This window comes from Geotrypetes seraphini, chromosome 9 (assembly GCF_902459505.1).
Source record: "Geotrypetes seraphini chromosome 9, aGeoSer1.1, whole genome shotgun sequence".
In the NCBI taxonomy this organism is placed as follows: domain Eukaryota; kingdom Metazoa; phylum Chordata; class Amphibia; order Gymnophiona; family Dermophiidae; genus Geotrypetes; species Geotrypetes seraphini.
In genome coordinates, this window is record NC_047092.1 from 67862180 (window position 1) to 67887274 (window position 25095).

Here is a 25095-nt window from a genome sequence, read left to right on the forward strand (position 1 = left end):
TTGCTAAGCTGGCTGCCTCCGATGATGCAACTTCCTCTTTCATCAGAAGCGGGCCAGCCTAGTAAAGACCTGAGGCTGCCTGATGGAACCACAGCTAAATTAACGCTAGCGGCAACTGTGTGGGGTAGTTAAAAGCACACAGTGAGCTGCCACAAGGGAGAGGAGAGGTACTGTTGGACATGGGGAAAGGCTGGGGGAAGGGAGAAGGGGTACTGCTGGACATGGAAAGAGGGAGAGGTGATGCTGGACAAGGGAGAGGGAATGGGAAGGGGAAGGGAGAAGAGGTGCTGCTGGACCTGGCAGAAAGGGAGGGGAAGGTAAAGGTGCTGCACGCTGGAGGGGAGTGTGAGATGATGCAAGGGGAGAGAGCATATTAATTGTGAGCGGGGTTGGGGGAGGGGAGGAAGGAAAATTGTTACAAGATGAGGGAGAGTGATAAAGGGAGAAAAGGACATGGTGTGGAGAGGAAGAAATGGTGCATGGGGAGGGAGCAGGTCAAAGACCAGAGCCCTAACTGAAATCAACCCTACCCCCGTACGTTCCGGTTCAGCAGGAACTTGTCCAACCTTGTCTTGAATCCATGGAGGGTGTTTTCCCTTATAAATCTTCCAGAAGAGTGTTCCAGTTCTTCTTCACCCAGAGAGTGGTGGAAAACTGGAACGGTCTTCCGAAGGTTGTTATAGGGGAAAACACCCTCCAAGGATTAAAGACAAGGTTGGACAAGTTCCTGCTGAACAGGAACGTACGTAGGTAGGGTTGATCTCAGTAAGGGCTCTGGTCTTTGACCTGGAGGCCACCGCGGGAGCAGACTGCTGGGCGCGATGGACCACTGGTCTGACCCAGCAGTGGCAATTCTTATGTTGTGAGTAGGGTTGGGGAGAGATGGATTGGAGGTGGGAAGGAAGAATGTCACACTTGAGGGAAGGGGCGAGGAGAAAGAGAAAGTATGCAGGAGGCAGAAAGTGTTGGACTCATGGAGAGGAAGATGTGGATGGGAAGGGTAGAAAGGAGGAAAGGAGAAATGTCATACTCAGGGGAAGGGGGAGAGGGCAGAGAGTAAAAAGTTGGACTCATGGAGGGAGAGAGAGAGATGGTTGGGGGAGGGAATGAGGACTGGAGGAGAGAAAGCATGCAGGAGGCAGAAATAAAGAAATGTTGAACTGGTGGAAAGGAGGGCGAAATGTTGGATTTGGCAGTAGAGGAAGTAGGAGAAATGTACCTATCTCTCTCTCTCTCTCTTTCCCCAGGAGGGCGAAATGTTGGATTTGGCAGTAGAGGAAGTGGGAGAAATGTACCTATATCTCTCTCTCTCTTTCCCCACTCCCTTTGCAACATGGGAGAGAATGAGAGGGCAGATAGAGAGAGGGAGACATGTTGCCAATGGGACTGGAGGAGAGAGGAAGGAAAGTGGACTCATAGAGGGACAGAGAGAGATGTTGGTTGGGGAAGGGAATGAAGTCCAGAGGAGAGGAAGCATGCAGGAGTCAGAAAGAAATAAAAATTGGATGCAGTCAGAAGGAAGTGCAACCAGAAACTCATGAAATCACCAAAGGTAGGAAAAATAATTTTATTTTCAATTTAGTGATTTAGTTTTGAGAATTTATATTTGCTGTCTATATTTTGTACTATATTTGTCTATTTTTCTATAGTTGGTACTGAGGTGACAATGCATATTTGAAAGTCATCTGTCTTGACCTCTTTGAACCCACCCCCAAACCAAATATAAATGATAATTAACATTTTCTCTGTGTACAATGTGCTTTGTGTTTTTTTTTAATTTTGTGGTTACCATTATGTGGTATATTATATTATGTGTATATGAAAAATGGATGGAAGAAATTGCATTACAATTAGCACTATTATTGGGTGGGGGCACTTGGCTGAAATTTGTTAGACTTAGGAGGTACTTGGCTTGAAGAAGTTGAGAAACTCTGTTCTAGGCCATAGCATAGGCCGGCACTGTTGAGGGCTTTTTGGCTCTAAGAGTGGAAACGATCACCTCCGAGTATCCCTTCCTTACTAGGACAGCCCGCTCAAGAGCCATGCCATAAGCCCAAAGTGTTCGGGATTCTCGATGGGAACTAAGTCAAGAGATCCACCTAAACTGTCGATCTGAGGCCTTTGTGTCTCTGTAGATGAACTAGGTCCACATACCACAGTCTGCGGGGATAATTGGGAGTCACTAAGACTACCAACCCCAGATGACTCGCGTTCCTGCAAATAAGAACATAAGAATAGCCTTACTGGGTCAGACCAATGGTCCATCAAGCCCAATAGCTCATCCTCACGGTAGCCAATCCAGGACACTAGTACCTAAAGAGTAGCATGGGCCATGGGGGAAACACATATAAGAGTCTTTTCTGGCTACGTCTAGACTTCTTGAACCATAAAGGCTGGCATCAGTTATCAGTATCTCACAGGAAGAAATGCAGAGTGGCATGCCCTTTGAGAGGGGAGCTATCTGCAACTATCACCGCAAGATGTTCCTCATTCATGTCCATGGAAGCGGATGATGAAACAAGCTCGTATGAGGAGACCGCCATTGATCCCAGGACCTGCATATAATGTCACGCCATAGGAGCCAGCCTCAGTAGCAGGTCTGATATCTGCTTCTGGTGTCTCTGCCTGCATGACTGTGAAAGAAAAACCTGGTCTACGTCCATATCAAACAGAACTCCCAGGTACTCCAGGCACTGGGTCAGTTCCAAATGACTCTTTTTGAAGTTGACAATCCATTCCAAGCCGTGCAGGAATTGGACCACTCTCAAGACTGTCAATTCACCCTCCTCTTTGGATGGGGTCCTGATTATCCAATTGTCCAAATATGGGTGCACCTCGATCCCAGCTTTGCGGAGGTGTGCTGCTACCACCACCATTACTTTGGTAAAGGTGCGAGGCACCATTGTTAGACCGAAGGGGAGAGTGGAAAACTGGAAATGCTGCACCAGCACCAGGAACCTCAAGTACTTCCTGTGAGTCAGAAAATAGGAAATGTGGAGACATACTTCTGTGAAATCAAGGGAAGCAAGAAATTCCCCCAGCACCACTGCCACTATGACCACATAAACGATCTCCGTGTGGAAGCATGACACTTTCAGTGCAGCATTAACTGACTTGAGGTCCAGAATTGGCCTCCAGTCATCTGAGCCTTTCTTTTGCACTATAAAGTATATGGAGTATCTTCTCAAGCCCAATTCTTCATCTGGAACTGGCTCAAAGATCTAGGAGCCTTTGCACCATTGCTGGGACTCTGAGGGCTCTCTGGCCAGCCAGGGAATCTACAAAAAGGTCGAAGAGGGAGGCACAGAGCACAATTTTTTAATCTTCTTGAACAACCCCCAGGACCCAATAATCTGCACTTATCTGTGGGTCAGACCGACCAATAAGCAGACAGCCTACTCTTATATCTGGGGGTATGTGGCCACTGACCTGGCGTCACTGTGCTTTCATGGAGGATGGAGAGGGGCAATACCCAGAGGCTTGCTACCTTTTGCCTTCTCTGAACTTCTCCCTTGATCCCTGAAAGGAACTCCATGTTGCTTGGCCTCCTATGTAAGAACAAAATCTTTGAGAGCCTAAAAAATTCCAGCATCCTGAACCCCAAGCCGCCCGAGGTGATGGTCCATAATATTAGCCAAAAGACGTCCAGACCCTTTCCAAATAGCATCTGCCTCTGGAAAGGAAGCCTGCTAAATGTGGCCTTAGAAGCCAAATTTCCAGTCCACTGTCTGATCCAGAGCATCCGTCGGGCGGAGACAGAATAAGCTGACACTTTGTTCATGACACTTATGATGTCATACAAAGCATCAACTATATATACAAGTTAATTCACCCAGGAAAGGATGAGTTGAGGGTCCTCGTATTCTTCCAAGACTGGAACCCAAGTCAGGCACAAAGGAAGCTGCTACTGTCGCCTTGATTCCTAAGGCTAAAGCTTCATATTGTCTTGAGGACCACATCTACCTTGCGATCCTGAGTATCCTTCAATATCACACCTCCTTCATTGGGCAAGGAAGTTCATTTGGTAACCTGAATTATCAGCGAATCCACCTTCAGCTGAACAAACAGCTGTTGGAAATCCGGAGTCATAGCCATTCACAGGGACCCCTCTGGCAACTCCCAACTTTGTGATGTTAGTATGCGAGGGAAAGAATGTGATTGGAATAACTGAACTGCTCATAATGGAGCATTGGGACACGGAGGCTAGCAGAATATCCAGCTTCAATTCTCACAAAGAATTAGAAATTAAGTCCTAGAATGTGGATACGTTGAACAGCCGTGAAGTCTTTTCTGTGGTCCAGGGCCACTACTGCTTCTTGACTGCCTCTCATGCCGAGAAACAGACTCTGCCAGGGAAACTGCAACCTGGGACAAAAGGGGCATGGAATCTGACTTTCCATCCTCCTACTTGATGTCAGATTGAACCTCCTGGTCCAGTTCTGGGTCCTTGCCTGAACATGGTGTGTGCTGAGGACTGTTCTCCAATGCTGCCATCGCCATCATGCCTAATGCAGACCCTAAGGACCCCCAGCAATTTAAATAGTATTTGTCTAAATCCATTATTGGTATATTATTAACAGCCCATATATGAGGGGGTGCTGAAAGGTTCTTAGCCCAACCAAGAAGGGAATGAAGTGGAGTCATGAAACTTACAAGTTATTCCACATATTCACCCTTAAATTCAACACACTTGGCACATCGTGTTTCAAGTTTCTATAGCCCTTCTAAAAAATACTCTGATGTCTGGTCACTGAAATACTGCTCCGCTGCTGCAATCACCTCTGAATCACTCAGAAATTGTTGCCCTTTAAATTCTTTTTAAGGTTTGGAAACAGAGAATAGTCAGATGGAGCAAGGTCTAGTGAATAAGATGGATGGTCTATGTACTGAAATCCCAACTGTGTCATAACATCCATCATTTTACCAGCCTTGTGAACTGGTGCATTGTCTTGCAAAAAGAGAACTCCTTTCTGGAGCTTCTCTCTCCTTTTTTCTTTCAATGCCTTTTTTAATCGGCACAGTAAGTTACAGTAGTATTCTGCATTAATTATCTGCCCTCTTGGAAGATAGTCATTACAATACCTGTCTGATCCCAAAACACTGTGGCTATGACCTTGCCTGCTGACTTTTGGGTCTTGAATTTCCTTGGCCTTGGAGAACTTGAATGCTGCCATTGCATAGACTGCTCTTTTGTCTCAGGATCATAGTGGGGTAACCATGTTTCATCAACAGTATCTAGTTGTTCCAAAAGGTTGGCACCAGTTGGCTGAAAATGCTACAAAATCAGCTTGGAAGTGTCCACTCAAAGTCGTTTATCTTCAGCATTCCATCATTTGGGTACCCACTTGGCTGACAGCTTCTGCATACCCAGTTGCTTGTGGACTATACAACCAACATGTTCCCTGGATATCTGTAGTGTCTCAGCAATTGTTTTAGCCGATATTCACCGATCTGCCAAAATCGGGTCATGGACATGGCCAACAATTTCAGGAACTGACACCGTTTGAGGCCTCCCAGACCTTGCTGCATCTTCGATCTTGAATTTCGAAGCTGAAAGTTTGCACACCACTTATTCACTGTGGAGTATGATGGGAATTTGTCACTCAATGTTTGCATAATACCTCCATGTTTCTTCTGCAGGAAAAGGAACTTCATGATGGCTTGAAGTTCCACACTTAAAAATTCCACACTTTCTGTTGACATGGTTTAATCAGTGATCTGAAACAATGTCAAAACACAGCATTATGATTCTGCGAATTGGCACTTTGCAAAATAAAGTAACTCTCTTTTTAGCTAAAGTGGCAAAATAATGCTCAGAATTTAGAAAGTTGGTTGGGCTGAGAACTTTTCAGTACCTCCTTGTATGGACAATAGCAGAATAAAAATCTATTATAACTGCTGTACCATTATCCCTGAATAGGCTGTGGTGGAGTTAGGGTAGAGTAGAGTGGGAATCATAAATGAATTCAAACAGTGCTGATACATGAACAGCATATACATTTGTTTTAGGCCTACTAAATTAGAGGACAGGCTACTCATGAAATGGCTGAATCTCAGTCTACAAATAATGTCTTGCAGTCAGCGGTAAATATGTACTGTATATTAGCTCTGCCGACTAAAATATAAATTTGAACATAAAGCAATATTTTGGGGCACAAAAAATTGAATCTTGGTTTATATTTGAGACCTATATTTATTTCCTTCCCATTCTCTCCTTCCCTGTGGTGTCCTGTTGCCGCCACCATTGCCTGCTCCCCCTCCCACTTGACACAACTGCTACTTACTTTCTCCCTCCATCTCCCCAACAGAGGAACCCCTCTCCAGGCCTATCATACTGCTCTGGTGGTCTAGTGGCATGTTGGGGCAGAAGTGAACCCTATTTGCTTCTGCTCATGCCATCTCTGTAGTAAAAATGATTGCCACAACTTCCAGCAGCAGTCTCATAAGATTGCCATTCTAGGATCAGACCCAATATGAACAAAAGAGTTGTCCAGAAAAAACAAAGTTGAAAAAATTGTGCGAATTGTTTTTCCCCTGAATTTGATTGTGCTTGATTAGAAAATTAAAAAATAAATAAATTTGAAAGCCCATCCTGGGGTAGCTCAAAGTCATTGAATACATAAAGCTACATTTTTCTTAAAATTTTCTATTTTTGCTTAATGGAACAAATTTCTTGGTATTATAGCTATAACTTTTATGTTTTCACACTCAACAATGATACATTAATAAAAAGACATTTTATGCAAAATATCTAGCACAGGCATCTCAAAGTCCCTCCTTGAGGACCACAATCCAGTCGGGTTTTCAGGATTTCCCCAATGAATATGCATGAGATCTATGTGCATGCACTGCTTTCAATGCATATTCATTGGAGAAATCCTGAAAACCCGACTGGATTGCGGCCCTCAAGGAGGGACTTTGAGATCCCTGATCTAGCAGTATTTTATTAAATGAACCTTCAATATCTGTACTTTTTTGTGGCTAGTTTTGGCCAGTCTTTAAATAAATCTGATTTCTGGCTTTAAAAATGTACTCAAATAATCAGCACATTCAAATAAATACACTGGCATTTGAAACTATTACATGCCCAGTTAATTCAAGGACCTTCAGTATTAGCAAAACATACCAAAAAGGTATAATTTATCCTTGCACTTATGCGAAATATTCATTTTTCTCAACCACAGAGACACTTACATAATCATCACATTTCCTTTTTTCCAGGTGGCTGTTGGTAAGGCTTCTCCGGCTCTCACGATCAGCAATGAATTTGCTACAAGGAAATCAGAAGACAATGTGTGATATTTTGCATCGGATTCGAAAACTGTCTTATACTAGGCAAATCTAATATGCTTTTTTAAAAAGAAAATACATTATAGGTGGCAGAATTCACAGCTAGTGAACATAAAAGAAATATTTTTGGTAAGAGGACAATTTGAGAGTATTTTCTGGATGATTTGTACACACAATCAGGATTTATTCATTAAGGTCTAGATTTACTAATGTGTGCTAACAGTTAATGTGAATCAGTAGTAAATAGGTCTCAAAGCATAAAAAGGGGGCATGAAGTAAATAATGCACATTAATGCATGTTAGTTTGCATTAACGTGCTAGTATCTTACAAATCTAGCCCTAAGGATTTAATCATGGAGTTAAACACCTAAAAATGATTGTCAGCAAAGAAGCTGCAGGTTACAGATTTATAAGCTCTTTCCTAAAGGGTACATTGGATGGGAGAGGAAATTTGGAGAAAATCCATTCTGTTTTGGTGGTGACAGATGAAATCAGGAGGCCCCTTTTCTGTTTCAGAGAGGGAGAGTAGGTTTGTGAGCAGAGGCAAGGGGACAGAGTCCCATCCTGTTTGAGAAGGAGAGAAATTTGTTTGATTTATCAAAACCAATTGAGAAATAAGAATTACGTCTCCATGTATGCAATGGAACGAAACCAAGCAGCTCAGCCTGTTTTCTTTGACATAGAACTATATAGATTATAGTCACCCTAGTCAAACACTACTGTGCAAAGCATCCAGTGCATGGTCTGAAAATGAGACACTATACTTACTGTAACTCCTTTGAAAAGCACAGAATATATCTAGAACTATACAACATTAATTTAATAGCACACAATCTGCTACAACCCTCATTACAGAATCCCAACATCTGGTGAAACACTGTTAAAATAAAACAAAATCCAATCATTTTGATAAGTGAAACCATCATGACCAGCTATAAAAAAAATCAATACAAATTCATCCCTAGGTAACCATAAATAAAAAATTCATTGACATATTAAAACTACATTTCTCACACATAAATAAATCTAAGAAAATACCTGACCAAAAAGCCAGATCTTCAGTGATTCACAAAGGTCATGTAATTGGGCTCTTGCCTCATAATTGACAATATTTACCTTCTACGGTAATTATCTTCCTGTAAGGAATCTTGAATATAGCTCAAGGCAAGTTAGCAGTCAGGTACAGAAGATATGTATTTCCCTGTTGCATTTTAAGTTTGTGCTTCTAGCAAATAGAAGGTTTAAATCACAAGCAGCAGCAGTAAAATTTGAACCCTGGCTTCCCAGGTTCTTAGCCCACTGCTCTAACCAATTGGCTATTCCTCCAAGCCTCTCCAAGTTTAATAATTTTTGCAGGTCAGAAGCAGATTAAAGCATGAAGGTAAACTAGTAATTTCTTTTATGGTTCCTAGAATCTGCTTTAGAAAGGTCCAACTAAAATGCATTCTGCTTTTCATACCCAGACAGATATTGTTAAGAACTTTCTGTACCCATTATATCAAGCTCACTTCAGGGCCAGTCACATAGCTCAGATGATTAAATGTTACCAAAGAAGCCATATTACATGCCCTCTGGCTCAAGTCTACCAACATAATGACCTAACTGGATGAGCTAGAAGAGATGAAGATTAAGGATTGAACTGCCTTGTCAAAAAAAAAAAAAAAAGGATCATTGTAAGCAGCTTTATTTGCCATGCCAGTCTTTATCCACTGATGCCAGCTATGAAAACCATTAAATAACTCAAATAGATCATGACTTTTTGGAGAGAGATGAGAAAGAACCATAGCATCACTATCTCCACTACGCAAGAAGTCTGCAGAATAACACCCACCTACTTATCTGACCATTGTCTGCCTCTATCAAGTCATTGGAATCATTACTGATATTGTCATCTTCAGGTGTGTTCATATTCTGCAGCTCTGTTAATTCCAAACCACTTTTGAAATGCATTGCTGTTGACTAGCTTAAGAACTCCCACAAGTCCAAGGTTAGTGTTCAGTTGATATCACCACTTGTAGCTGCCTTGAAATCTTGATTAACCTTAAAAAGAGAAAGAAAATAAGATTCAATGGAAAAGCTATGCAAGATTTTAACAAACTTCATTGTTAAAACAACTAAAAAGAGGTACAATGAAAGCTTTTTAGTATAGAAATCTGTTTATTGCTAATATTTAAATACAATATTCAAGAGGAGAAAACAATTTCATTTTCAAGATGGCAGGCTAATTGTGGCACTCCATCAGAAGCCATCCTTTATATTTTACAGAGAGTCCATCCACAGTTCTTTTCTTCTTCCAATAGGTGGAGTTTGATCTTACAACATTCTTTTAGATACATGGAAGGGACGTGCTAAAGAGACTTGTGTATGCTTCTGTGTAGGCCTCAGAACACATGCAAGATTCAGTCTCAGAATGTGACTGTGACAGTGAGGTGGGCCTGCTGGCTACCCTGGTTACAGCGGCAGAGATGAAAGTGCTTAATTATATGTGAACCAAGTCGAGCTGCACTGGGAGATGACCCGATATAAACCAAAGATTAGATTAGATTAGTTAAAGGCTGCACTGGAGGCAGTGGTGAAAGACCTCCTAACAACTATGGCAGGATATCGCAGACTTGAGGGAACTGAGTAGAAGAAGTAGAGCAGCTGTTGGAAGTGCAGGATGAGGAGCTGGCAGCAATTAACACCCATGCAGATAAATTAAAGCAAGCACATCAAAACATACTTTCTAAGCTAGAAAATAGAGAACAATGCCCACCAAAATTTATGAATACAGAAGTGGTGGAGATTGAAAAATATGACAACACTAAGCTGGCAGCCCAAGGCATTTAAGATAGTTTTGCTTAAGGCAGAAGTGTTTAACTGAATGAGTTCCTGATTGGGCCTCCTAAAGCCAATGTGATGGGATGTTAACAGTATGAGGTGTGCTGAAAAGTTCTCAGCCCAACCAACTTCCTAAATTTTGAATATTACCGTAGGTGTATCCTTTCCCTGCTGGCCACCTTATTGAAAACTAGCCCTTCAGCTAGAAAAACCTTAAAAAATAGGTTATACAGACTGCCCTGGGGCTGCTGCACCCAACTGATATCTTAAGTCATACTGGATCCTTTCTGCAAGCAATCATATTAGTCATTCACTATGATTGGTAATAAAAAAAGAAGGAAGTGAGGGTGCTCAGAGAAATGCAGAAGAGAGAACAAATGCTGGTATGGATTATACTAGCTACTTATTTTATTTCTTCCCACCCCAAGACTCTTTATATCCTACACAGAACTGTTTACCCAATGCTGTTTGTTGTCTGAAGGACAAAATGACTCACACTAAAGGCTTTTTTGGCAGTAGCAGCTACCAACACAGCAAATCATCTTTTAGGCAGAAATCTCCAATCTTTTCCAAAGAAAGGCCACTTACCAGTGGCGTACCAAGGGGGAGCAGGGAGGGGGACGGTCCACCCCAGGTGCAAGCTCATGGGGGGTGCTCCCGGCCTTGGAGTCATGGCCCGGGAATTTCTTTCCTATGGCCCAATTCCAAGGCTTTCGCGAGTCCCTGACGTGGTCCAGCCTGCCCTGAGCTTTAAGTTCTCTACCTTACCTTCCTTCCCCCACGGCCACACCCCCCGTCGGAGCTTATAGCACTCTGACGGCGCGCTTTTGTCACCAACTTCCTGTTTCCAGCGGGGTGAATCGCGGCAGAGGCAGAAGCAGGAAAGGGAGCCCGAGCTGCGTGTGAGACTGCGAGTAGCAGTGTTTCAGCTGAACCGTAAGTATTGCTGCTGAGCTGCTTGTTAGGTATCATTGGTGGTGTTATAACTGACCCTCCTCCCTCGCCCTGTAAAGCAGGAGCCAGCTAGCAAGAGGCAGCGTTGCCAATCCTGCTTTAGGGGGCGAGGGGGGAGGGTCAGTCGGGCAGTGTCTGACTTCTCCTGTGGCCTCCCGCACCTTTATCTGATTGCAGCAGAGACAGTCCTTGGGGGGGAGGGGGGTGGCAGGCCTTCAGGGGTAAGGTGTAGGTGTTCAGGGGAGGTACAGTCCTTCAGGGGGGGGAGTGCAGGCCTTCAGGGGTGGGGTGTAGGCCTTCAGGGAGGGACAGACCTTTCGGTGGGGGAGGTACAGTCCTTCGGGGGGTGCAGGCCTTCAGGAGTGGGGTGTATGCCTTCAGATGGGAAAAGCCTTCGGGTGGGAGGTACAGTCCTTCGGGGGGGTGCAGGCCTTCAGGGGGGACAGACCTTCGGGTCGAGGTACAGTCCTTCAGGGGGAGTGCAGTCTTTCAGGGGTGGGGTGTAGGCCTTCGGGGGGTAGGCCTTCGGGAGGGACAGACCTTCAGGTGGGAGGTGCAGTCCTTCGGGGGGGTGCAGGCCTTCAGGGGGACAGACCTTCAGGGGGAGGTACAGTCTGGGGGGGGACAGACCTTCAGAGGAGGGGGTCCTGGTGTAGAAGTACACGGAAGGAGAGAGGGAAGGGGGGGTTCAAAGATATGTGCATATGCCAGACTTTGGGGGAAGAAATAATGGGTCTAAAAACAGAGAAGTGGGAGAAAAATGGTGGATAATAGGATTTAGGGAGGGAAGGAACAGAAAGGGAGAGAAGTTGGACACAAGGGATGGTGTGGAGGGGGATAGAGATACTGGATAGGAGGATAGTTGGGAAGAGAAAGGGAGAGATGGTGGACCCTGGGGTGGTGGGGAGTTGAGAAAAGGTGAATCTGTGGATGGAGACGAAAAAAGGAAAGATGCCAGACCTCCGGGGGAGGGAAGGGAAATGGAAGGGGAGGACAGAGATGGCAGATGGATGGTTAGCACGGCGAAAGAAGGAGTCCCTGGCAAGCAAGACAACCAGAGCCTAGGACCAACAAGATTTGAATATTGACCAGACAACAAAAGGTAGAAAAAATAATTTTATTTTCTGTTTTGCGATTACAATATATCAGATTTGAAAAGTGTATCTTGCCAGAGCTGATGTTAGCAAACGTAAGCTAGGATTTAACAGAGAGAGGAAAAGTCCTTTTTATTTCTTTATTTTGTTTACACCACAGTGCCAGTGTGGTTAGGAGAAGCCAAAGGGGGTGAAAGAGCTATAAAATAAACCCATCAGGATATTTGAAAAAAACACCCAATTGGGCAGGAAAATCGAATCGAATCGAAAAACCAATTCAATAGGCTGAATCGAATCAAAAATTTTTTTTTCTCAATCGGGCAGCACTAGTTTGCGCTACTGTCTTAGACTTTAGGACCTGGGAATGGGGAGAGATGGCATCCTCTGCACTTTATAATGCAAGTGAAATGAGAATTTGGTTAGACTTTTGAAGGGTCTGCAGTAGGAAAATATTGTATGGGCCGGGGACATGAGACAGCAGGAAATGGGAACTTTTCTTCCTTCTAGTTTTGTGAATGGCAAGACTGAGGATGTCAGAGAGTTCAGTTAAAATATGCGTTTTATAAGAAAATATAATAATGTGTTTTACGCTTTGAACTTATGGTATAGCGGTATATAAGAAATAAAATTATTATTATTATTATTATAAGCATTGCTGGCCTACCCGGTGAGGTGTTCCTAGTGGTGGTTTTGGTGGCAGCAGCGTGTCAATGTGTTGAGAGGAAGAGGTGGTCTGGGAAATTCTGCTGAGCAAACCCTGGGCCCATTTCCACCTCCCAGTTAGTCCACTCCACTCAACTGGTTCACACACTGAGTGGGTCTTTGGGTGTTGTGCCTGGGTAGTTGTTTTGGGATCTCTTCCAGTGGTTTGTCAGTATCTCCTTGTGGTCCAAGGAAGGAAACTTTGTTAACCTTAGCATTGACCTTCAGAATATGTTTGTAACAGCGCTGCTTGTATAGCATTAGGCTATGTATTGATCGAAAGAAAAAACCAGACCTTTGCACATTTTTGCACTTTATGGTGGGTGTATGAGGAGATTCACATTTCCTGCACAGCTAAATCCGTGTGAAGTTACCTTCTGCTGTATTTGACATCTAGCAAGGTCTCTGTTTGGAAGGAAAGATCTAAGCTTAAAAATGAAGTGGCCAGAAGTTATGGTAGCTGGTTTTAAGAAAGGTGTGGACAAATTCCTGGAGGAAAAATCCATAGTATGTTATTAAGACATGGGGGTAGCGTCTGCTTGCCCTGGATCAGTAGCATGGAATGTTGCTACTCTTTGGGTTTTGACCAGATATTAGTGACCCGGATTGGCTGCCATGAGAATGGGCTACTGGGCATGATGGACCATTGGTCTGACCCAGTTAGACTATTCTTATGTTATGTTCTCATCTGTAGGGGCCTTTGTTTTCACTTCATATTTTAATGTATTTTTTTCTGGGAACTTATCAGTGTTTTTTTTATAATGGGAACAAAAATGGAAGAGAATTAATGTTTGTGGAATGGGGGGGGGGTAACTAATTTATTCAGTTAAATAATTCAATCCACCTCAACCAGACATAGGAGAACTCATGTACCATTCACACACCCTCCAACCAAAAACGTCAAAAGAAAAAAAAAAACTGTTCGACAACCTCCTAGCCATTCGAGCTGCAACACTTGACCCCCCAACTCTACAACCTATTGACCTCGACCACAGACTACAAAACCTTCAAAAAAAGAAATAAAAACCCTTCTATTCAAAAAACACATAAAACAAAATTAACACAATCAGAACTGTCCCAAGCATCACCTGCAACTACTCCATATGTACTTCTAATGTCATGACAATTCAGACTTAATTTATATTGTGTTTTGTTTGGAATAATGGTTACATATATGAAGTACAACAAAAGAAAATTTTCATTGCCTGTTTTTATTCTGACCATTTATTCAGTTTCGTGGTTATTACAAAAAATATTTTTTACATGGGAGAGGGTGTCAAAAAATGATGGGCCCCGGGTGCCACATACCCTAGGTACGCCACTGCCACTTACAGCATTTGAAAGTAACTTAAAGGACCTTTCTGGGGTTGCCTGAACAGGGGCTCCCTGTCAGTTGTATGGAAGAGGGATTGTAAGGAACCAGCCACCTCAAGCCCAGTACTCCCTACCCCCCTTATGGAATAAAGCCAGCATAGGAAAACCAGATGTAAATAAACTTGGAACTTACGGAGAGTGCCCACAGTCTTCTAGTAAAAGGTTACTAGGCACCCAAGAAAAGAGGAGAAAGGTTCAGAGAAAAATCCTGGTTACCCAGACAGATTGGAAAGGCTTTAAAACCCCTAGAACATGGCACTGGGAAAGGAGGAACATTCTCCCCAACCCATGGACAGGGAAGCAACTAATAAATACTCTGGAGGAAGTAAGGGAGGAGCCCATCATGTTTGAGAGCCCTGCCACTATAACATCTGAGCATAAGAATTGCCGCTGCTGGGTCAGACCAGTGGTCCTTTGTGCCCAGCAGTCTGGCCCTCTGGTCAAAGACCAGCGCCCTAACTGAGACTAGCCCTACCAGCGTATGTTCTTGTTCAGCAGGAACTTGTCTAACTTTGTCTTGAAGAAATGTAAATAGGAAACTGATCTCTGAAAGGCTTGTGAATGGTATCCAACAGTTAGATCATTGTATTGCTCCTGGATAAATGAAAGCAGAAAGTTAATTCAGCAACCTCTTGCTTTGTAAGTAAAGTGTTTTTTGTTTTTTTTTGTGGCTAGCGGATGAGGGGAGAGCATAATAGAAGTCAGGCTTTCTCTATTATGAGTGATTGTGCAAGGGATGTGTTAGTTGTTTGACCCCCTAGGCCAGGGGTGGGCAATTCCGGTCCTCGAGAGCCAGAGTCAGGTCAGGTTTTCAGGATCTCCACAATGAATATGTATGAGATGGATTTGCATGCACTGCCTCCTTGAGATGCAAATCTATTTCATGCATATTTATTGTGGATATCCTGAAAACCTGACCTGGCTCCGGCTCTCGAGGACCAGAATTGCCTACCCCTGGCCTAGGCTTGTAAGAAGGGCCAAACAGAAGATTTGAAATAGATATTTTGGGGAAGATTAGTATTTTTTTCTTTTTTTTGCACCAACATCTTCATGGAGTGAGACTGTTTGGGAAGCTGCAGGTTTTTTTTTAATATTGCAGGACCAGAACTGTGGAACACATTGCCAGTATATTTGACAGCAATTAAAAACTTGACAGCATTCAAGAAGTTTTTGAAAACATTTATTTTCCAACAGGCTTTTGAAGGACACAGACTGCTTATCAAATTGCAGAATGAATTTTATTATACAATTATACTCAGTGCTAGTTCTGTTATGTATTTGTTGTTAGTTGTGGTATCTCAGTCTGTATTTGATTTTATTATATTTGTTCTTCTGTACCTTGCTTGGCATTCTAGATAATTCAGATTATAAATCTTTTAAATAATAATAAAAAAAGCTTTCTATCTTGTTTAAAGACTGAGCCAAAGACTGTTTCTCTGGTAAACACTGTTTCAGGAAAAGGAAGAGAGAAAGGGGTTCATTTTCAAAAAAGAATTACATCCAAGAAGTGGCAGATGGATGCTTTTCTTGCCAAACCCTTCTAATTCACTATTTTTAAAACCTATTTTCTAGCCAGGCATCTATGCTGTTGATTAATAGTTCATCTAAATCTCAAGGGGGTACATTAGAGGTGTGATGTGAGCAGAACTAGGATGGGCTTATGACTTGGATATTTTTCTGCCATGATCAAACATTTAAGAATATGTCCAGGGTACAATTTGTATGTTTAGGGCTAGACCTGTTTTAATAACAAATAAGTGCCAAAAAGGTACCCAAACTGACCAGATGATCACTGGAGGGATGTAGGCATGACCCCCAAACTCCTCCAGTGATCACTGACACCCTCCCATCCACCAAAGATATAAATGAAACATTACATATCTGCCTATGTGCTTGCTTCAGATGTTATGGGCAGTGTGGTGTACAGTTGGGTGCAGTAGAAACATAGAATATAACGGCAGAAAAGGGTCTTCGGCCCAACAAGTCTGCCCACTCAAATAACCCTCCCCCCTAAGTTCTTCTTTGAAGTGAACCCACATGTTAATCCCATTTGTTCTTAAAGTCAGTCACGTTATTGGCCTCAACTACCTGAAGTGGAAGATCATTCCAACGGTCAACCACCCTTTTGGTGAAGAAGTACTTCCTAGTATCACCATGAAATCTCCCGCCCCTGATTTTTAGCGGATTCCCTCTTGTCACAGTAGGTCCTGTAAGGAAAAAGATGTCTTCTTCCACCTCAGTACGGCTAGTAACGTATTTGAACGTCTCTATCATGTCATGCCTCTCTCTGCGTTCCTTGAGAGAGTATAGCTGCAACTTATCTAGACGTTCTTCATATGGGATATCCTTGAGTCCCGAGACCATCCTGGTGGCCAACCGTTGAACCGATTCTATTCTCAGCACATCCTTCTGATATTGTGGCCTCCAAAATTGTACACAGTATTCCAGATGTGGTCTCACCATGGACCTATATAGCGGCATTACCACTTTGGGCTTTCGGCTGACAAAACTTTTCCGGATGCAACTCAGTATTTGTCTAGCCTTGGATGAGGCTTTCTCCACTTGATTGACTGTCTTCATATCTTCACCAATGATTACTCCCAGGTCCCATTCTGCAACAGTTCTAGTTATGGTCTCACCATTCAGTGTAGGTTCTGCATGGGTTTCCGCTACCAAGGTGCATAACTTTACACTTCTTGGCATTAAAATTCAGCTGCCAAAAGGTAGACCAGTGCTCCAGTAAAAGTATGTCCTGTGTCATAGTGTCAGGCACGGTACCTCCGCCCACTATGTTGCATAATTTAGCATCATTGGCAAATAATGCAATTTTACCCCGAAGTCCCTGAGGCAGATCTCGTATGAAGATATTAAATAGGATTGGACCCAGGACCGAGCCCTGTGGTACTCCACTGTGCACTTCCGACTTTTCAGAGGGAGTACTGTTTACCACCACCCTTTGATGTCTGCCACTGAGCCAGTCTTTAACCTATGCAGTTAATATTTCTCCTAGCCCCAACGAACTCATCTTGTTCAAAAGTCTACGGTGTGGGATGCTATCAAAAGCCTTACTGAAGTCCAGATACACTACATCTAGGGACTCTCTCTTATCTAGTTTTTTTGTTACCCAGTCAAAGAAGCTGATCAGGTTGGATTGGCAGGATCTCCCCTTTGTAAATCCATGCTGGTGGGGATCTCTCAGTCTCTCATCATTCAGAACCGTGTCTAATTTGTGTTTAATCAATGTTTCCATAAGTTTACACACTATTGACGTGAGACTTACCGGTCTGTAATTTACAGTCTCTAACCTGCATCCCTTTTTGTGGAGCGGAATGACGTTAGCTGTTTTCCAGTCTAATGGAACTTTTCCCGTGCTCAGAGAAAGATTGAAGAGCGCGGCTAACGGCTCTGCCAGGACATATCTCAATTCTCTAAGCACTCTGGGGTGCAATTTATCCGGTCCCATGGCTTTATTCACTTTGAGCCTTGACAATTCTTGGTAGATGCTGCTGGTAGAAAATTCAAAATTCCTGAACGGGTCTTCTGAGCTCTCCCTTGTTTGCAGCTGTGCCTCACAGGTAAAGACTCACCGGTGCCTCACAGGTAAAGACTGAGCAGAAGTATTTGTTCAGTAGTTCAGCTTTATCGGAGTCCGATTCTGCAAAGTTGCCGTCGGGTTTCCTCAGGCGCACTATCCCGTCTGTATTCCTCTTTCTATCACTAACATACCTGAAGAAGGATTTATCCCCTTTTTTAATATTCCTAGCTAAATTTTCTTCCATCCAGAGTTTGGCGTTTCTGACCGCTGTTTTAACAGTTCTAGATTTCTCTAGATAAGCTTCTTTGGCTTCTGGTCATTGTGATTGTTTGTAGGATACAAATGCTCTTTTCTTCTGTTGTACGAGTTCCGAGATCTCCGCAGATAACCACTGGGGTTTATTATTTCTCCGCCATTTATTCACAGTTCTTATAAAGAGGTTGGTTGCTTTCTGTAGGGTAGATTTCAGAGCTGACCACATTACCTCCACATCATCTGTTGTAGGTTTTGGGTTGTTTTGGGAGGATGTCCACCATACACTATGAAGGGGTTATGTGTACCTAGGCCTTTTTATGTGCAGTTCATTGCAGTGCCCCCTAAGGTGCCTCACTGCTCTGCTGGGATGTCAGTGTAGCCAGTCTACTAAAAATGCTGGCCCCTTCCACATCCAAATGGCTAGTGATTTAAAAAATCGACTACTGCAATGCGCTATTTAAAGGAATTGCCCAAAAAGAAATCAGATGATTACAGATCATTCAAAATGCTTCAATTAAACTCATAAGGAAAGCCATGAAATTCGACCATGTGACACCTCTCCTTAATAAAGCGCATTGGCTCCCAGTTCTCACTGCATAACATAAATTAAGTCTGCTGACTCTCAAATCTCTTCTTTATAAAACTCCCGCCTTCATTCATAGATTATTGATTCCCCATACTTCTCCAAGATTACTCAGGTCTACCGACCAACTTCTATTAATAGTTCCCTCACTCAAAAACATTAATACACGGTGGCAATTCATCTTTTCTGTCACAGCTTCCCAAATATGGAATTCCCTCTCTATTTACATACGGGAAGAATGCAATTTAGACAGATTCAAGAGCAAATTAAAATGCTTTGTTTTTAAAGATGCATTTGACAGCTAGAAATCTAGATTAGAAGCCTCAATTGAATCTTAGTTCCCAATTTTTTTTAAAACCCACTGCTCTCCCCCCTCCTATTGTTTTTTCCCTTACTCGTCTTATTTACTATCAATAACTTGTATTTCTTTCCTCATTTTTTCCTTTTGTATTATATGTTTTGTCAAGTTAGCCTATTTTTTTGGTTTGTTTCCCCCAGAAACTTGTAATTTTACTGTTTTTGTACATCGCTTAGAATTTTGAATATACGATTAATCAAATTCATAATAAACTTGAAATTTGTTTTGTGCCTTTTTCTTCTGGATATGTTTGGGTTATTTTTTAAAAAATGTTTATTGCATTGCAACGGGGATATTTTAAGAAGTTTCAGGATATATGGAAACCATTAACAAAGTATTGTAAAGATTAATTTGAAATTGTTTCCCTTATATTTATCAATTTAGGTGCAGGGAGGGGGGAAATGATTATTACATGTTTTAGATGATAATGGAATATATGGGAGGGGGGATGGGAAAGGGGTGGGATGGGGATAAGAATTTATGAAATGTATCAATGATTGTTTTTAAGTGATGTATTTATTATTATTGTGAATGAATATATTTTAACACTTAATGTAATGTTGAAAATGAATAAAGAAGGTTAAAAAATGTTTAAAAAACAGACGCACATCTGAAAAATGGTCATTTTCAAAAAAACACGATAGATGTTTTGCAGTTTAAAAATGGGCTTGTTTGGTACTGGATTTTATTTTATTTTTTTTAATTCTTTATTCAATTTTTAAACTACAGAAGTGCATAATAATTAATACACTTATCCTGAGAATTCGCAGGAGGCAGTAAGGATGCCTCTCAGTACCGAGCAGCAGCGCCAAATCGTGCTCCTGCTCATTCCAATCAGCGGCTGAAGGAACTCGCGGCAGCTGGTTAGCAGCAGGGCAGGAACTTGGAAAGTTCACTCCTGCCCGCTGCACCTCCACCGCAAATCGCCAAGATGAGGTACCGTATGAGGCTAGGGCAGGGAGGGAGACGGGAGCCGATCCTGGCAGCGGCGGCCTTTAAAAAAAATTGTGGGAGGGAGCATTGACCCGAATATAAACCAGGACCCCCATTTTTGGCCCAAAAATCCCAGTTTATATTCGAGTATATACGGTATTTGGGTTTCCGCCAGGTATTTGTGACCTGGATTGGCTTCTGTTGGAAACATGATAAACTATTGGTCTAACCCAGTATGGCTATTCTTATGTTTTTATCCACTTTTCTACCTGACCTGGAATCTTATTCCCATCCCTCACTTTAAAGGGGGTTTAAAGGAATAGGAAGGGAAGGGGTAAGCCCTGAAAAAAAAGTTCAGATTTTGTTTATATCTTTCTATTTAAAATGTTTAGTCACATCCAAATTTTATACTACCAATTTAAATAAACTCCAAATAGTGCATAATAAGTATTAAGAGTTAAATTATAAGTCTGAATATGTTTAGCAGCAGCTGCTGTAAACAAACTCATTGTCAATTTTCAGCAGCAGTATAGAATTAATGCAAAGGTTTTTGCTCTTATCACTGCTTTAAAACTATATAATATGAAAGGGAAACTAAGTAAATATATAATAGCTTTTAAATTATTACATCATTCAAGGGACAAAGTTATTCAATACTAGTGTGAAAGAGTAATGTAACCAGGGGTTAAAATTAATTTTAACCTTCTTGGGTGGGGGTAGGCCTTCTGGGCTCCTGTGAGGTTGCTGTCTGTAAGGGGGTTCTTCAGGGTTCCTGGGCAGCTCAGGAGATCCTAGCATGCTGGGGCCCTTTTCAGGGTCCAATTTTAGAGGGGGTCCTAGGGGGTCCCTTAGGATGAATCAAGAGGGGTATGGTTGGGTAAAAAGTTTTAGTTTGTCCAGTAAGGGAATGGTCTAGTTGCAAAGGCCTGGAGGGTTTTGGGCACGCATTTGATGGTTCTGACTGTGTAAGTGGGTAGAGAATAAATTTATTAAGATAACTTATGCAATGATTTGGGAATTTTATTGGATTTTTGGAGAGTTTGGTAAGAACAATGTGTGACGCACAGGAAAATGCACGGTTTAAAATTTTAAAAACACAGGGTTATCAAAAAGAGTTGTGCTTAATTGATCCACCAACTGGGAAGCATTTTTCTTTAAATTTGTCCAAATTATCCTCAAAATGTTCCCCTCCGTTATTGCCTATGGGCCAAAATGGAGCCTGGAACCTGCCAAAGTGGAGATTCCAGCAACTGTAACTTCTGAGTTTCTCTTATTGATTGGACACTAGGGGTCTGGTGGCATAAGCCAAGCTGGCGTTGCCATAGAGATCTATGTAGGAGTTCTGTGTTAGGAGTTAGTTAAGGGACAGGTAAAGTGGTATTATGGTTGCTGGCACCTGTGGTATAATATTTGGAAGTAAAAGGAAGGGAGGAAAGATTGCTACTATATAGAGCAGTCTGAGTGGTTTATAGCAGGGGTGTCCAACCCTTTGGCTTCCCTGGGCCGCATTGGCCGGAAAAAGTGTTTCTGGGGCCACACAAACACGCAAATGCTGCAACAAGACAGAGGAGGGAACCGGCAAGACGGCAAACACCCAGGGGCAGCAGAGAAAAACACTACATTGCCCTCGACCGGGGCCGCAGGTTGGACACCCCTGGTTTATAGAATAATAGAATAATAATAATAATAATAATAATTTTATTTCTTATACACCGCCAAAGCCATAGTAGTTCGAGGCGGTTTACAACGAAGAAGGGCTGGACAATCAGTGAAAATGGTACAATGTTACAATCAGAGAAAAAAATGGTACAACAGAGAGAAAAAATGGTACAAACAGAAAGAAAACAGTGGTGCAATCAGCGAAGGATGGTACAGTCAGCAAAGATGGGTACAATTATGGCAATGAAATGGTACAGGGAAGAAGGTCAAGACAATCTGCGTAAAGGACATAGAGAGATAGAAGGGTCCAGGGTGGGCATAGGGGTCTTAGGGTATGAATCGGGTGAAAAGATTAGTTTTTAGTAGTTTCCTGAAGTTTAAGTAGGATGAAGTGCGTGAGATGATGTGGGCCAGCCAGTTATTGTGCTGACCTGCTTGGAAGGCAAGAGTTCTATTTAGATATCTTTTGTAACGGCAGGTCCTTAGGGTAGGGTAGCTAAACAGGTGGGTTCTACGTGTGAGTTTGGATGGGCGGTCTAGGATAAAATGGGGTACTAAGTAAAGGGGGGCCGAGCCAAGGATGGATTTGTAGCAGAAACAGGCGAACTTGAATAGCACTCTTGCTTCCAGGGGTAGCCAGTGAAGTTTGTGGTAATAGGGAGTTATGTGTTCCCATTTTTTTAGTCCGAAGATCAGTCGCATTGCCGTGTTTTGAATGATTCTCAATCTTTGTGTGGTTTTTTTGAAAGATCCCAGGTAGATGATGTTGCAGTAGTCGATTAGACTTAAGATGGAGGATTGCACAAGTATGCGGAATGAGGGGGCGTCAAAGTATTTTCTGATGGATCTTAGCTTCCATAAGGTGGCGAAACCTTTTTTGTCCAGAAGGTCGGTGTAAGCTTCGAAGGTAAGGTTGCGGTCGAGAGTCACTCCGAGTATTTTTAAGGAGTTTGTTAAGGGAAAGTCTTGGCCATTCAGGGAGATTGAGGTGTCTTTGATTTTGTCGTTTGGGCTTGCCAGGAAGAATTTGGTTTTATCTGAGTTGAGTTTCAGTTTGAAGTCGGCCATCCATAGTTCGATTTGCGTTAGGATTGAAGCTAGGTGGTTGTTTATCTCGGGGGTTATGTTGGAGATGGGGAAGACTAAGGTGATGTCGTCAGCATAGATGTAGAATTTGATCTTCAAGTTTAGCAGTAGATTCCCTAGGGCGACCAGGTTGATACTGAACAGCGTGGGGGACAGGGGGGAGCCCTGTGGGACTCCTTAGGTGTTGGCCCAGCTGGCGGAATGGGAGTTGTCGCTGTAGACTTGGTAGACTTGGTAGGTTGACCTAGGAAACCCTGGAACCATTTTAACACGTTGCCTGAGAGGCCGAGAGACTCCAAACAATCCAGAAGAATGGCATGATCAACCAAGTCAAAGGCGCTACTAAGATCTAATTGTAGGACTAGTGCACTTGAGCCTTGGCTGAACAGGTTGTGAAGGTGATTTACCAAAGAAGCGATGACGGTTTCAGTGCTGTGTCCAGGGCGGAAACCTGACTGGTTGTCGTTTAGGATGTTGAATTTTTCCAAGTAAGTTGTTAAATCTTGGTTGACCAGACCTTCCATCAACTTTGTAAAGAAGGGTATGTTCGCAATGATATGAGGATATGAGGGAGATGGGATCTTTGGGGTTTTTGACGATAGACGTAATCAGAATCTGGCCTAGGTCCACAGGGAATGAGCCTAATTGTAGTTGGGAGGAGAGCCAAGTATATAATTTGATTTTGAAAGAGATCGGGGCATCTTGCATTACATTTGGTGGACAGCTATCTAGTTTGCAGTGGGATTTGGCGTATTTTGAGTAGAATTTGCAGAATTGTTGCCAGGTGGGGGTGGTGAAATTGTTCCAGTAAAAATCAGCCCTGGTTTCGTCGTCATGGGACTGAATGTGCAGATAGTTCAGATGGTTGTCGGAGGAAGTAGGTAGGGTGGTTCTGAGATTGGAGATTTTGTTATTGAAGAACGCGGCCAGGTCATTGGCCGGTGGGGGTGAGTCTGAGGAAGGTCGGGTAAGGGATTGAGTATCGTAGAGGTGGTTGACTATTTTGAATAGGTTTTTGATATCGGGGTTAGGGGGTCTGATTTTTTGGGCGTAGAAGTTAGTGCGTTTGGTGGTTATCAGATGTTTGTAATCTTTTAGTTTTGTTCTCCAGTTGGATCTGTCTTTGTTGTCATTGGATTTAAGCCAAAGTCTTTCCAATTTTCGAAGTTCTCGTTTTACTGCTCCAAGTTCGGCATCAAACCAGCCGTCCAGAGTTTTGTTTCTCATTTTCTTTGTTTTCAAGGGGGCCAATGAATTTAGGATCTGTGTGCTAGCGTTTGTCCAGTCGTCGACATTAAAGGAGTCAGGGTCAGGGTTGGAAGTGATGTCGTAGTGGGACCAGAATTCCACTGGGTTGATAAAGCCTCTTGTGGATATCACCTTTTTAGGCCTTTTTGCTGTCTTAGGGTAGGGTTGGTGGCGTCTTGTTTGCCAGTTGAGGTGGAAGTTGCATAGTCTGTGGTCTGTATATCAAAATAAAGTGAATGTAATTATAAATTATTCATCAAAAAATGAAAAATATATATAATAAAATATGTATTAGAGTACTCAGTGTGAAATCTTATTCAAAACCAACAGGTTTAAGGAATAAAAATGTATTGTAACTACATCATTGCACTCACCTGCCTACCTACCCTTCAATACTGGTTAAATCAAATCTGACTCAAAAGATATCAAGCAGTGTAAAAAGTACTTAGCTGGATCCTGAAGAAGATGAGATCAGATGATAAATATAAAGTCCAATGTTGTTACACTCATCTTCACAAGATGGAAATATAAGTATGTGTACTTGTAGGTTGTTGCAGGTGCTAACAATCATGCAACGAACTAATCCATATTGGTAACGCTGGCTTTGAAAAAAGTATTATAAAAGTGAGTCCCCAAAACAAAAAAGTTGTTTTAACTGCTTCTACAAAAATCACCATGTATCCAAAAACTCCAAAACTCCACTACGTGAAAAGTTGAAATATCCAAAATCTCCTCAACACCGATCGTGTTTCACTATGAATTGCTTCATCAGGAGGAAACAATGTAAACTCCTAATGGAGGAAGCACGTCGCCTAATGGCCTAATGGCGACGTGCTTCCTCCATTAGGAGTTTACATTGTTTCCTCCTGATGAAGCAATTCATAGTGAAACACGATCGGTGTTGAGGAGATTTTGGATATTTCAACTTTTCACGTAGTGGAGTTTTGGAGTTTTTGGATACATGGTGATTTTTGTAGAAGCAGTTAAAACAACTTTTTTGTTTTGGGGACTCACTTTTATAATACTTTTTTCAAAGCCAGCGTTACCAATATGGATTAGTTCGTTGCATGATTGTTAGCACCTGCAACAACCTACAAGTACACATACTTATATTTCCATCTTGTGAAGATGAGTGTAACAACATTGGACTTTGTATTTATCATCTGATCTCATCTTCTTCAAGATCCAGCTAAGTACTTTTTAC

At 42.4% G+C, this 25095-nt stretch overlaps 1 protein-coding gene across 1 annotated transcript in view; it reads right to left on the reverse strand.

The window, feature by feature from the left end:
- SLC38A1 (solute carrier family 38 member 1) overlaps window positions 1–25095 on the reverse strand; it is a 193130-nt gene that overhangs the window by 123970 nt on the left and 44065 nt on the right. Inside the window, exons 2-3 of the mRNA XM_033957586.1 lie at window positions 9122–9330; window positions 7195–7270 (exon numbers count right to left, since the gene is read on the reverse strand). Of these exons, the coding sequence (XP_033813477.1) occupies window positions 7195–7270; window positions 9122–9240 (195 nt within the window). The 5' untranslated portion in view covers window positions 9241–9330. The remainder of the gene's footprint in view (window positions 1–7194; window positions 7271–9121; window positions 9331–25095) is intronic.